This window comes from Mesocricetus auratus, unplaced genomic scaffold (genome assembly GCF_017639785.1).
Source record: "Mesocricetus auratus isolate SY011 unplaced genomic scaffold, BCM_Maur_2.0 Super-Scaffold_100018, whole genome shotgun sequence".
NCBI lineage: Eukaryota > Metazoa > Chordata > Mammalia > Rodentia > Cricetidae > Mesocricetus > Mesocricetus auratus.
The window spans coordinates 28444233-28458907 of NW_024429199.1; the positions used below are offsets into that span (position 1 = coordinate 28444233).

The 14675-nt window shown below is 42.6% G+C and overlaps 1 protein-coding gene across 3 annotated transcripts in view; it reads right to left on the reverse strand.

Moving 5' to 3' along the window:
- Txlnb (taxilin beta) overlaps positions 1–11168 on the reverse strand; it is a 37106-nt gene extending 25938 nt beyond the window's left edge. The window contains exons 1-3 of one of the 3 annotated variants that reach the window (XM_021224372.2): positions 10834–11168; positions 7758–8203; positions 1560–1651 (exon numbers count right to left, since the gene is read on the reverse strand). In XM_021224372.2, the coding sequence (XP_021080031.1) occupies positions 1560–1651; positions 7758–8190 (525 nt within the window). In that variant the 5' untranslated portion in view covers positions 8191–8203; positions 10834–11168. Of the gene's footprint in view, positions 1–1559; positions 1652–7757; positions 8204–9755; positions 9881–10833 lie in introns of those variants that run through there. The other 2 variants (XM_005065734.4, XM_040728243.1) reach the window with 2 other exon arrangements.
- Positions 11169–14675: the final 3507 nt, after the last annotated feature.

Genomic DNA, 14675 nt, shown 5'->3' on the forward strand with positions numbered 1-14675 from the left:
TAAGTGTCTCATGAAAAACCCAGGAGACCTTCTCTTCAACTCCCACTTAAGAACACTCCCTACCTAGTTCCTCCCTACCATTTCCTGTAAGCTAGTTGCTGGCTCAACCTCCTGACCCCAGGTTAATTTTATTTAATCGAACAAATGGAAAATGTTTTTTCATTGTAACTGAAAGCAATAGAAAGACATGTAATACACCTTAAAATAGTCCACAATATAATCCTGCTGTGTCTTTGGGACTCTTAGGTCATCATGATGTGGAAGTATGAATAAAAATAACTAAAAGTTAAGCAATCAGCTGGGCACTCAGGGTTTCAGAACTGTATTGTGTCGATGGTATCACAACTCAAATTACCAGGATCTGTCAAGTCATTAGAAAGGAAAGAACACACAGGGATTACAGGACCAGAGTCATTGAAAACCAAACTATCATCAGACATGGAGTTTGTGGGCCCGATGCTTACGAGGTTTGGGAGGCTCTGCTAAAAACAGAATTAAGAAAATGAAATTACTTTCAAGGCCTCCTGGGGTGGGGGAGCATGCTACTAGCAGGAGGCCCCGAACAGGAGCATCTGAGCTGGAAAACTCATCTGCCCAGGAGGGGAGATGGTTCAGCTCCTGCCAGGAGGAAGTTCTGTGCTGTGCTTTGTTTACATGTTGCTTCTCTAGAAGAGAAGCACTTTCTTAAAGAATATAATATAATAATAATCCATAATATAATAATTATAATTCATGAGTCAAAAGCACCTTGCCATCTCATTTCTGGGGGAAAAGGAGGAAGGTAGTGTACAGACCTCAGATGGTTCCTTTTGGCTGCCTTTTCCTGCCCGTCTTATTGCAGCAGGTGTTGGTGAGGCTTCCTTAATACCAGAGCACTGACCTCACCAAGCCCTTCCCTTTTCTACACTGGCCAATTAAAGCACAGAAGAGAAGACAACCTTCTGGGATTCTTGGACGGTTTGAAGTGGCCTCCCTTGCTCCCAGGACCCTGAGTTATGGAGTGAGGCTGTTGGTAGAGGAGATGGAGGTGGGCACTAAGCAGCCCTGTAGATGGCTTTGTCATTGTAGGGAAGGGAAAGAATGGGGAACAAAGAAGAGAACTGAAGAAATGGGTTAGGCCAGACAAGAAAGTGCCCTGGACTGTGAGGTGGCAATAACGCCACTCTGAACTTTCCCTTGTAGCCCTTGGGAAACTTACATGTAGAAGATGAGTGAAACTTTAATATTCATTCATCTTTATAGAGACAGTCTTGTTTTTCTTTAAAGCTGACAGGAACTTTAAAATGTCCACAGATTTAAACTATCTCTACTCCTCTTCCCCAAACTATGCACATAATTGAACACAGGGACCATTATCTGCTTTTTCCTTTCTATTGTTACATCTCAGCTTTCCTTTTTCCTTAAAAATACTTTCCTTCTAGAATTCTGTCAATCTGGTTTGGGCTTGTTTATGGTAACTAGCTGTGTTCTACAATGATGTCCATGAGAAGCTACCATCTCTCCGCAGCACTGACTAGAGCAGAGAATTTCCGACAGAAAGAATAGATCAAAGATCTTACCAACTCAGCATACTTCTTGAATAAAAAATCAAGCTTGTCTTCAGCTGTTTGCAGCTTGTTCAGATTTTGCATTAGCAAGTTAGCTTCTTTGCCTGAAAAAAAAATTTAAAAATCAGTGTTGAACTTGTAGTAGGATGATAGGGCTGTTATTGCCTACTGATCATTTGCAAATTAGGGTCAACCTCTTGCAAGTTAGAACCAATTTCAACCAAACCACTAACTTGACTGAGCCTCTGACAACAGTTTTGTCATCCTATGAGAAAGGATGACCCCTGCCTTTCAGAGTGAGGATTAGCTTGGGTGAATCAGTGTCGAATTCAGGTAGAATTCAGTAAATGTTTGCTAAAAACAGTAGTCCCAAATTTTCCATTACTCCCCGTTATGTATCCTAAATATTTTAAAGGTAAGTATGTCACAACACTGACTTTATGAAATGATAAATTACCCATTTCCTATGTCAACTAATGAAAAAGAATTCCTGATGAGCTAGAAAGAGCCGGTATCACTACATGTTGCTGGAACTTCAGCCCAAGCAGAGCCTGCTTGTCCTCTACTGTCCTGTATCTTCCTTTAAACCAATCCTCTCCTCTTGGCCAAACCTATTCATCAGGCTTGAGTGGGAATAACTCTAATCACATTACCTACCAGAGAATAAAAACCAATGTATAAGGGAAGAGATCCAAACCTCGGAGATGTTTCTTTCACAGGTGTGTGGCCCATGACTTTGGGCTCAGCCTTCTCTTGCAGTCATTCCTTCTACCCAGACCTCAACCTCTGCTGGCAGCTTCATTTTTTTTTTTGCTCCCCAGTTGGTCATCAAGCCATATTTTAAACTCATATGTTCCTGATTACTTAAGAGAGAGATTTAGGTTCTCCCTGCCTTCTTCCTTCTGTCTCCTTTAGCTTTGTCTCTCTGTGGTGCTAGTTAACCATCTGGCCAGTGTCAGGAGGGATGTCTGGGATGCTTGGGCCCACATTTACTATTGATTACATTTTTGCAAGCCATCCTGCCCTGGTGGAGGATTTTTTTCCCTTCTTCACCTATCTGTGATAGCTACTTGGTGTACTCCCAGTAAGGAGGTCAGACCACTGAGGAGAGCCCATGTTTCTTGACATAACCTTGACAAAGAATGTGAGCAACTTTGAAACCTTTTCCATAAGAACTGACATTTCCCCTGGGCTGGAATACTTGCTTTCATCCTGGAGATCGAGCAAATCGATCAGGAATTAGGATTGCCTTCAAAAGACAGGCATGAGACATGCATGTATACAATTACATACATTGTTTACTCATGACTCAATTCTTGTGGACACCTTATATTCTTATTTGTTAAATATGGCAAGCCCACATGGAATTACAAAATTTTAGGTCTAGAAGGATCTCCAAAGACATCTAGATTAGCCAATTTAATTTTCTAGATGAAATATCCAAGGCCCAGAAAACGCCAACAATATATAATTGCTGCTGATACTGCAAAAGTTTAATCCAAGTTGACTTGCTTTAAGATCTCACTTGGAATTTCGGTGGTAGAGAAACATAGTGAAACAAGGGGGGACATCATTTCTAATGTTTATCTTCATAATGGTCTCTCTTGGCTCAGTGAGTCAGTTCAGATCTGAGACTGGCCTACCACAGGAGAGAAAGTGGCTGTGAGGGGCTCCACCCAGCTCCTAGCCCTTGTTCTTTGTGGCTACTGAATCTGATGCTTGCCTCTGCTCGGCATGTACTTCCGGCTGCTCTTCTGACAGCTGGAGCATCTGCACTGGCTAGACCATCCTTTCACCCTTGACTTCAGAGCCATGAATGTGGGCATGCGGAGATTGCTCTCCTGGGTCATTTTTACCTATCAAAAGCAAGGAAGTCGCTCTGTTCCTCAGGTTAGGGCCAGGGCCTAGCACAGTATTTGGTCCATGGCAAATGTTAAATAACCTTAATAATATAGTGAAATAAAGCTAGCTGTCAGCTACAGGCATCAGAAAACTCAAATGTCATTGTCCTAATTGAGTAGAGGACGGTGAACCTTCACCCTCACCTGGAGATTCAGTGTGTGGGATCACTTCTCGTGGTGAGTATTAAGCTATTGCATGTCTTACTGGAAGGGCAAAGAAATGAGTGACTCCAGTGGTTTCTTCTTTTTCACATGAAGGGTTTGTCTCTGGGTTGTATTTTCTGTAGCTGTACAGAGGCCATTTTGTTGTTCTTACTGTACAATATTCATGTTAACTGAGGTCCCATTCTGCTTTAGAAGTTTGCCATTTAGTGTAAATGTTTATCATTCCAGTGTATCGATACACCTTCAAAGATTGTTCTCAGCCTCAAAAGAAAATTCAAGAAACTAGAGAGGGGCCAGGTGGTGGTGGCGGCGGCACACGCCTTTAATCCCAGCACTCGGGAGGCAGAAGCAGGCGGATCTCTGTGAGTTCGAGGCCGGGCTGGACCGACAGCCTCTAAAACAATACAGAGAAACCCTGTCTCATAAAACCAAAGGAAAAAAAAAAAAGAAAGAAAGAAACTAGAGAGGGGCATGGTTCAGAACTCATCAGAAACCTTAGGTTTTAAACTTGCATGGGTTCCGTGGGGCTGGGGTTCTGTGTGGGACACTCATGGAGGAGAGGGACAGAGATGTATGTACTCAATCTCTAACAGAACTGTTAGTCCATTTCCGTGGAAACAGAACCGTGTGCTGGCATATTAGACACAGGAGGAAAACCTGACTCTACCCCAGGACATTTTATCAGGTGGGCATCATCTGCCTTCTCCCTAATGCACCATTCTGAAGGAAGCCTCGTTTCTCCCTGTGAAAGCTGAGGAGGGCCTGCAGTGGGCATATGACCGTCAAAGCAAACTATGTTGGGAAGCTATATGAAAGTTAAAGACCTGTGCAATGAGGACGACACTGTGGCACTGGCACTGTTGCAATTGAGTATGAAGGAGCTATTTTTACACAAAAGACAGTTTTTAAGCAATTATTTTTTGTCAATAATTTGGAAAAGAAATTAAGAACCTTAATTTTTGGACAATTGAAATAGCTGTAGAAATTTTAGTTATAGTTGCATTTGGAACTTCAGCCTTTCACTCACTGTGAGAAGAGACCTGGGTTTCTCATGAGGTCAGCTAGCTGGTAAGGTATTTTCACTACTAGTAATCATGAAAAAAATTCAGAAAGAGTAATAAGGAATTAACATGTACACCATCTCCTGTGCCCAAAAGAGGGAACAAATTGTTTCACTGCAGACTTGTTTTCTTGAGCCTTGACTCTGTTTCTCTAACACCTCTCTCTACTCAATTCTGACCCAAGTTTCTGCTTCTCTGTGAACCTACTCATCCATCTTTGAGTCCCGACAGTTCCTCTTCTCCTTGAGTTCAAGCTCTCCTCCCTCAAGAACATGAAGAATTCATATCAAAGCTACATGTTGTTGTCCTTTCAGAATATGTATAAGTCAACCAAAAATTGACCAGATCTTCTGTTGCATAAGTGTGTGTGTGTGTGTGTGTGTGTGTGTGTGTGTGTGTGTGACTGTTCTAAGAAGATGAGGAAGTAACTGGGTGTCTGAAGATGTTACGGAGTTAACAGTGTCCTGCTTATGGGTATCTCAGTATATTGAAGCTTTACCTGTAGTCAGTGGTGATGAATGGAATATCCCACAAGGGACCTGTTTCTCTGGAATCTTTAGGATTATTATTCAGAGAAGTGGCAGCCCTCTGCAGTCACAGGTAGGCTACTGAGCAGCTTTCTTTTTATAAAAAGACTTACAAGTATCTACTAGTAAATGGGCAGATTCAGGCAGAGCCTTATCTTGTCTGACACCCTCCTTCTGCCCAGGGAAGCTCTTCCCCTAGGAAGAAGCCCTCAGTCAGAACGTTATTACTCTAAGGCTGGAAGAAACAGTTTCTGAAGCCAGAGCACCCTTTTCTCCCACAACCTGCTGTCTGTCCTTGTCATAGTGCCTTGAGCTGGCTTTATGTACACCAGTTCTGAATCCCTATGCAAGGCAGAGTTTTGACAAGTTCTGAACTTAGCTTAAACACAGTCAAGTTTGTAGACAATGCTTGTAATGCAATGTAATGGACAAGTAGCCAAGAAGTTTCCTAAAGCCACTTGTAGGCAGCTAAGTTGGAAGTGGTGGTTTTATGTGTAGGCTGGCCTGAAAATGTTGTTATAACTGGGGGCATAGCTGAGACTGTGCTGTGTGTAGAAGAATATGTTAATGATATAGAGTGGTTTATCACCGAAAGGCCACCAGCCCACACATGCTGAGAGTTGGCCTCTGATGCACAAACAGAAATTCTAGCCAAACACATTGGGCTGGAGCATGGTAATCTGTAGGAGGTGGCAGGGGGAATAAAGGAGTGTAATTTTTTCTCATTCTGCAAAATTGTCCTAATTATTTGGTATTTTAAGTATGATACAGATTTATAAAAAAACAATTCATGGCAGAGAAGGTAGAAGCTCCAATTGGTTGTCTTTAATTTCCCCTTATTTTCAAACTCCTACTTTGCTCTTAGTGCAGCCGATACACAGAAATCCGAACATAAATGGTTCAGAGCGATGTGCACAATGGTTCAGGAACATCCTGGATCCTTAATGTGACAGTGCCAAGAGGCACATCCAAGTTGATTTTATTAGAATTAGTGAAACATTGCTCTTGAACACAGAAGGACGTTATAATGACTCCTGGTGTTCTAGAGTGATTCAGCCTTGCATTTTGGGATGTGAGAGTGAATTAAATGCTGTTGTGATCTTTATGTGTGTGGGGGGGGTCACCATTCCAGAAATCCTTTTCATGTGAGTTTTATGCACACAGTGGTCCCCTACTCTAATGAGATGACTTCGGTTTATAGATCGGCATCTGTTACTGGAGCATGTGGGGCATGAACAAAGTTCGGACTCAGTGTCCTTGGCATTTCACTCTGTCACACTGCACAGATGAACAGTGCGTGGTTACCCCTTGAGAGCTCCCCCCGTCGAGCACGGGAAGCTGGAGAAAACCTAATGGAGAAGTTAGGAAGGTGATACTAACAGTCTACTTGGGGAGTGGTCTTTGAAGTGAGCGCTGTAGTGGCAGCCACTAGTGGGGACAGACTGAGGGGGTTTCCTGTGTGAAGTAATGTTTGCAGCTACAAAATCAGTATTCTTTCCCTTCACCTACCGTTACTGTCGGTGCTCCCAATCCCCCATGCTGCTCAAAAATATCTTCTCCTCTGCCTGTTTCTGCTGTGTAACTGTGCGCGTGTTTGCTTTTCTCTCTGTACCGAGACCCTTAGCCAAAGGACCATCTCTTTTTGGGCTCCCAACACAGTGAGGCCTTAACCAACGGTTATGGGATGAGGAACTGATGAGCGCAGGTAGGGTCCTTTGCCATTTGTGGCAAACGTAACCCCAGTTTGTGTGATCTGTGCTCAATCAAAACTATTTTCTAGCAAGTGATCGAATTGGTAATTATTTTATCAATGGACTTATCCCTATTTATTATATTTTGCTTATTTACCAGGTTTGCTTTAGGTTTCCCGTATAAATTTCCCTTTCATATATTCATCCTATAGCAAACATCTACTGAGCCTTTAATTTGTCATCTCCTGTTCTGTACTCCCATAAACATGCATTGTTCTTGAGGTTGAAAAAAAAATTCAACTGGGAATTAGCTACATTAACCAAATGCTCTTCCCCCAAAATGTGTAATTCGAAATGCTACCTAGTACTATGAAAAAAGGACACATGGCTAAGAAATTGCCATTTGGTTTTGAGCTAAATGCTAAGTAGGGGTTCTCTGCTCAGCAGGCTGGAAGGGCGGCAATGCAAAACGAGCAGAGGAGAGAACAAGGAAGTCCAGAGAATCAAAATGCAAGATGAGAATGGCTGCAGCAGAGGTGGGGTCAAGGATAGAAAGAGAAAGAAAGAGATACTGTGAAATGAGATCGAGCTTAACCTGGTTAGGGTTAGATCCGTTTAGGGGACTAAAAAATCTCGTAAGAATTTTGGTGTTCTCTCTGAGCGGAGTGGGAAGCCACATAGGTAGAGTAGATAGGCACCATGTTAAAATTTTACTTTAGTTTTATTTAAAGGAATGGGCTAGGGACAAATGCAACCCAAAAGGGGGATACTATATTAATTCAAACATATTAGGCATGGCTTTTAGTGAAGTCAAAGCCAATGGGATAATTAGGAGAAAAGTCGTCTATTAGGACATAGTACTTGCCTCGCCCTTTTAGGACCTTCTTCTCCAGTTTCTGCTCTTTATTGCTGGCAGGATCTTTGGCTGAGGCTGGCTCTTCAGAAGCAGTGGCTTCTCTGTCTGTCTCTTCAACGGTCTCTTCACAGTCCCCATCCTCATTGTCTAGTGCCTCTGTGTTTTCGGGCTGCTCCTTAGTCTCAGTGGTACCCTCTTGCCCTGTGGGACTGGCTGCTGACCCATACATGTTTATGATGTCCTCCAGCTGCCGGTTCAGCTCTTCAGAGATGTCATGGGCTCCCTTCTCAGGATGTACACTTGTCTCCTGCTCTGGTGCTCCGAGTGAGGTTGAGGGCTGCTGGCCATCTGGCTTTCCCAGGCCATTTTGATTGAGTGATGAACTGTCCCCTGGGGGTTTTGGCTGTTCAGCTGAGAGTTGTTTAGGGTGATTAGTCTCCATGTGGGAGTGGTATCTGGTGGGAAGAAAGGTTAGGTTTTATGTAATGAACACACTTACAGATTAACAATAAAGATATAGGTACCAGCTAACTTTAGTTTCTGTCGTAGAAAAAAAAATGAACTATCATATACCACGACACTAAAAATAAAGTCATGTTACTGTCATATTTTGGGTATAATCTTCACATTTTCAGAGTATCTTATTGCTGAAATAGTCTGAATTAACTCATGGTATTGTTTTGTGTATGAACATATTTGTCAATTTGTATTAAGATTTTCATGTGTGGACTTCACAGTCCTCCAAAGTACATGCATATAGACATTCTTTTCCAAAGCTAAAATATATAATACAGGAACCATTGTGCTTACTAAAAATCATTCATTATAGTTACTTCCATAAGCTATTTTTAATCTTTATGTAAAATTCAATTTGCATAATTTAATATAAATACATTATTAGGTAAAAATCCTTTTTATAGTATTTTCTTCCTGATAATAAGCAACATGCAAGGAGCAAAAACATCAAGGAGCAAAAAATTTTTTGAGCTTCAGGCCAGCATTATATTTTAATTAAAGTGGGGAACGGGGAGATGTATAAATAAGCCAATAATATGGAAGAATGATGGTGCTTATAAGTGTGTTCTCATGTGCTTGCATGTGGGCACATGTGGGGGACAGAGGAGGATGCCAGGTGTCCTGCTCAGGCACTCTCCACCCTATTCCTTTGAGACAGGGTCCCTCACTGACCCCACCTCTAGGCTGGCAGCCAACAAGGCCCAGTTATCTTCCTGTCTCTGTACGTAACAGCACTACAATGATAGGTGCATTTGACCACACCAGGTTTTTACATGGTTGTTAGGATCTGAACTCAAATCCTTTTGCTTATAGAGTAAGTGCTCTTATCCATGAGCCATCTCTCCAACCCACTTACAATGCTAGTTCCTTAATTGCTATGCTATTCTTCTACTCCAAAAGTTGACCTTATTTTAGAAGAAAAGAAATTACAATTTTCTGAGTCATAAAGTTCTAAGAAAGGGTAAGAATTTTAAGAAAAGGCAATGTATAATAAACAGGGAGATCAACTAGAGAAATAACTCAAATACAGTATGAGCTCAAAGCAGGATGAATGGGGCATGCCTTAGCTATATACTAAGTTCTGGGCCTGCCTCGGCTTGTGATCCTGTCCCCCATCAGCAGCAGCAGCTGCTGCTGTAACAATACCACCCAGATATAATAGGGACTCTGAGAAATATGGAGCAATACAATCAAGGCTTTGCTCTTACCACTTCGAGTGGAGGATAGATTTGGCACAGGCTTTTTTTTTTAACCTTCTGGTACATTTTGTTTGCAAATAGAATGTAATAATGATGCTACTAATTAGCAGCATAAAAATATGGTGAAATCCTCAAGCCTCACAGGTTTTGCTGTGGTGGCATGAAAGTAAGAACAAAAGCATGCTGTTCTCCAAACCACACGGCTTCCTTCTCCCACTTTTAGGGCAGTGGGTGTCAGAACGTTTCAATGCCAAGACAGTGGAAAATGCAACGTACAGACACCCCCACCTACCTGTGGAGCTCGCCCAGCCTTTGCTGACTTAGAAGGAAGTTCACTAGTTTTAGTACATCAACTTCTCATCACAAAATTCAACAATGTCTCCATTACAGCAATTTATATCCTGACTTTATATCCTGACCTCTGCTTACTACACTCTCATCTATAAATAGCTCCTGCCTCTCCCCAGTGCAGAGAGAGACACGTGTCACCTGCTGTCCAGCCAGAAGTTATTTTCGGCTCTTCTAAAATAAGTTCTAACATTTCGATTCTGTCCCTAAAGTCAAGAAAACAGCGGCAAAGTCATACTGGAAATAGGGAGCATTTACTGGTTTGAACCGTATGTGAACTTGTAAGTGTAGGGAGGTTATTGTTGGATGAAATCTAAAGTAAACCTCAAGGCAGCTATTTCAAATCGTCCCTAGGCATTCTACCATGGTTAGGATGCATGAAAGCGTTTGTGTGATCCATTGTTCTTTTTCTATACTTAGGCCCATGAATATTCTTTAAATTCCTGTTCTGTGTTAATTGATGTGTGTGTATGCATGAGAGAGAGAGAGAGAGAGAGAGAGAGAGAGAGAGAGAGAGAGAGAGAGAGAGAGAGAGAGAGAGAGAGAGAGAAGCACTGGGATCAATCCTGGGACCTCAAATGCTCTATTATTGTGCTATATCCCCAAACCCCAACTTTCTTTTTCAAACAGAGTAAGCTGTGTTTCTTCACAGGACAATTTACTGCCTTAACAAATCCCCAGAACAAATTAACAAGAAAGAAAAACAAATACAAACAAAGTCAAAGAACTTTAAATGATCCCTTTTATACAGTAATTTATTTTCTAGCAAAGAAACTCTAAAATCTGTCTTTTACAAACTTTATTGGCTCTGTGCCCCTCCTGTGAGGAGAACAGTTTCCCCTGTCCTGGGGATCCCTGCAGCTGCTCACACACCGTCCCTTCCAGATCCTGATCGACATGTTGTCTTTAGAAGTTGAACAATGGAAAGCCGTTCCAGCATTCACTGGCATCTGCAAGTTTTGAACACTACAGACTACAGGCTGCACCTCGCAGGGCTTTGGGGGAGTGTTTGCCACACTTACCAGCAGGAAGGGAGCTAAGCAGGAAGAGAAATAGGGAGGAAAGAAGTGGCAGAGAGTCAGGCAGCGGCAGCAGGAACAGGCAGCAGGGTTGTGTTCTCACAGGGAGCAAGAAACCACACACACACACACACACACACACACACACACACTCCCACACTCCCACAAAAGGCGGGGGTGGGGAAGGGAACATCCCATGATGCAGCAAGAGAGAAGTCTGCCCACGCTCCAGTAGGTATCACCAGGGAAATATCCTTTCAAAGAAAAGCAGCTGGTGGTGGCCTGTGAGAGGCTTCATGTTTAGTCCTCTTCAGAATTCAAACCCAGATGAATGGCCGCCTGGTGCAGTTTTCCACCACCGTTCTTCTTTTGGGTAACTCAGGGACCGCTTGTTTATTTCTTGCTTTATCTCCAGGGTGGTTTATGATTCAGTCCCTGTCCCTTGGGCTGAAGTAGTTAGTGTCGGGTTTCTTTAAGGATTGCTGAAGACGCAATGCCACACTGCACAGGAGAGGTGGCAGAGACAGCGGTCCTGAGGCCACTGCTTTCTTGCCCATACTATTGCTTTTGCAAGGTTTGAAACACACATTTGGGTGGCTGCTTTGGAACTGTGGTTCAGGTAGTCTTCACAAGTGTGGTAACTGGTGTGTCTAAAACTAACATGTCCATGAGCCCACTTGCCCTAAAAATGCCTTTCTCGGGCCTGGAGGCAGAGGCAGGTGGTTCTCTGTGAGTTCATGGCCAGCCTGGTCTATGTGGTATGTGGGTAGCCAGAGGTATGTAGTGATGTCCTGTCCACAAAGAAACAATGCCTTCCTTCTAACTCATAGTCATTCCCAGGTTTCTCATTTATTTTTCTGGAGAATATATTCCCATGCTTTACCAAAGCAGATATTTATTTATTTTCTATCAAAGTTTCTGCTCTGGGAAGAATCCGGGCACAGCATCGCTAAAAAGAATACAGTCACCCCAAAGATGTCCATGTGTTGTTTTTCTTAATTGTTTCTGCCTTTTATACTACAGCTATCCTATTCAGCCACTGCAATTCTGCTGTTACCAGCAGCAGCTAGGCCACAAGAGCTGAAGCCTGAGGGAATTCTGTCCCCTCAGGCACCAACTCTTTCAAAGATACTAAGGAAACATATTTAAATCGGTCTAAAGAACTTGAGATTCAAAGGTTGAGGTAGAATCCTGCTTCCCACAGAGGCTGAATAGCAAGCAGCTCACCTAGATCATCTCCTCAGGTCTCTCAACGAGTCCCGCTTTTTCTTGCCCTCCTTATAAGCCCTATTCCACCTTGCTCCTCCCTACAACTTCCTGTCAGCCAGTTGCTGACCCAGCTTCCTGAACGCAGGTGAATTTTATTTAATCAAACACATCTTTGCATCTTTAAACAATTGTCCCAAAGCATAAATAAAATTAACACGCCTTAAAATGATATTCTACAACATCCATGTGTGTGGGGCAGCTCATGAATCTGTCACCTTACACAAGAAGGGGACTTACAGATGTGATTAAGCATTTGGAGATGGGGAATGATCTAGAATTATCTGAGCAGACCCACTAATCACAGAGTAATTATCAATGAGCCAGGTGAGCCAGCTGAGAATCAGAGCAGGCGGTTTGTTGGTGTAAGCAGGGTGTGTAATGGAGTGAGCTCCTGAACCATGGAGCATAGAAGCTTAGAAGCTGGGAATGGCAACCAAACGCTATTCTCTCCAGCCTCAGGGGAGATGCAGTCCTGCTGACAGCTTGACTCCAGACACCTTGAAACTCACTTTAAACCTCTAGGACAGTGAAGCAGTAAGTTAGCGTTGTGAAAGCTCCCACCTTGGCGGCAGATTGTTGGAAAAGAACAAAGAGGAAAGAATGCACCCCACTCCAGAGTGCTGCCCTGCTTCCTCTGAGTGATGTAAGTCACAGAAAAGGGCGCAGGAGCTTTCAAGGACACAGAGAAGGCCCAGCCTGACAGGGGGAAGCTGTATGGGACAAAGACACTGCAGGGACAAACACAATGAAGCCGATGAAAGAGAATAATCCTCTTTTGTAACTTAGTGTCCCTTAGGTAAACACCGCAAGTCAGGAGACTGCACATCCTGGATTGGCAAAATCAACCCAGTCACATCTAGAGTAAACACAAATGACAAATCAGTACCAATCAAAGTTAAATAAGGTGCAGATCCTTCTAACAAGAAAGCATTGAAACTAACTAGAAAAGGAAATCTAGTGACTGAACTGAATTTTATATTATTGTATATATCAGTATGTCCTAATATGAAAACAGTCATATCTTTCCTATACCTTTCTTATACTTTTTCTAAAATACTCACTTTTGGATATGTATTACTTTAACATTCCACAAAACTGAATACAGAATGATACAATTCTCTCTAAAGAATTTTATATAGGATTTGGGCACTGTTAAACACAGTTAATGTTAATTTCCTAGATTTTTTATAAGTATCCTTTGGTTTTTTTAAATGATATTTTAAATGACATGTGTGAGCTAGTCAGCTGCTTGTTTGATTGACAACTGACATATTCTCTTCTCTATGTGGCTCCCTGGATTAAGCAGCATCCTCACTGCACAAACAAGCTTCTTTGGCCCTCTAGGTATAAGTGGACTTTTCTGTCCCTCCAGCCAGCTTCCAAATAACCACACAGACACTTATATTAATTATAAATTCTTGGCCTTTGTTCTTACTAACTAGCTCTTACAACTCAAATTAACCCATGTTTCTTATCTAAGTTCTACCACGTGGCTCAGTTTCCTTTTTCAGTATGGCATGCTCATCTTGCTTTTCTCCATCCTTCATCATCCCCAGGCTTTCTCCCTGTTGGCAAGTTCCACCTAACCCCTTCTTGCCTAGCTATTGGCCATTTAGCTCTTTTTTAAACCAATGAGAGCAACACATCTTCACAGTGTAAAAAATACCGTTGCACAGCATCCAGGAATCACTTTACTTGAGCTTCAAGAACTATTGCAATGTCGACAGCAATGAATCCAACAAGGCCTGCTCTGGGAGACCATGTTCCAGCCATGACCTCTTTCTGCACAGTCTGTACCAGCTTTGGAAGACTTAGTGAAGTCGGCAAATCCTCCTGCTATGACTCAGCAAAAATCTTATGATTGGCCCATTGGTCCTTGTATGGCTTGGGACCAGTGGAATTGCAAGCTGTGCATATATGGGACTACGAATGGTGGGATTAGACTGAACATAACATCTGAGCCCCTCTTCTGGCTTTTTAAAAGCCCACTTTATTCAGGAAAGTCTGGGTAGTTTCTGCCCTGCTCTGTCCCCTGGTATTACAACAGTAGACACTGATACAGGCTTTGCTTGAGTGTAGTCTTTGCCTATTTGGGATCGTTATCAAAAATAGAATAGGTTGGTGTGGTTGCACAAGAAGCTGGGTCCTCAGGTATTCTAGGTCTGGTAGCAGCAGTGCTGGTGAGGAGGCCACTGAGAATTCCAGAGCTAAGAGTCTTGATACCCAAAGCTCTGAGGTACATCTGTCAGAGGCTACAGAAAGACTTCAGAGGGTTACCAAGGATAGAATCTGCAAGAGATTAAGGACATTAAGGACAGCAGGGAAATTTTGTTCATGTAACCTGCCATGTTTTTATTGGACAGATATGTGCCCCCCTGCTCACTATTTTCTGTTTGTATTTCCTGTAAGGTGGCATTGGGTGGTTAGGTCTTTGAGAAGTCATTAGGCAATGATGGAGATCACATAATTTCAGTTGGGTATGCCCTTCTACAGAGACTTGGAGGAAAATCCCTCCTCTCATGTGAGATTACAGTGGCAAGGAATTCTCTGTATAGCTCTGTAGATCGGGCTGACCT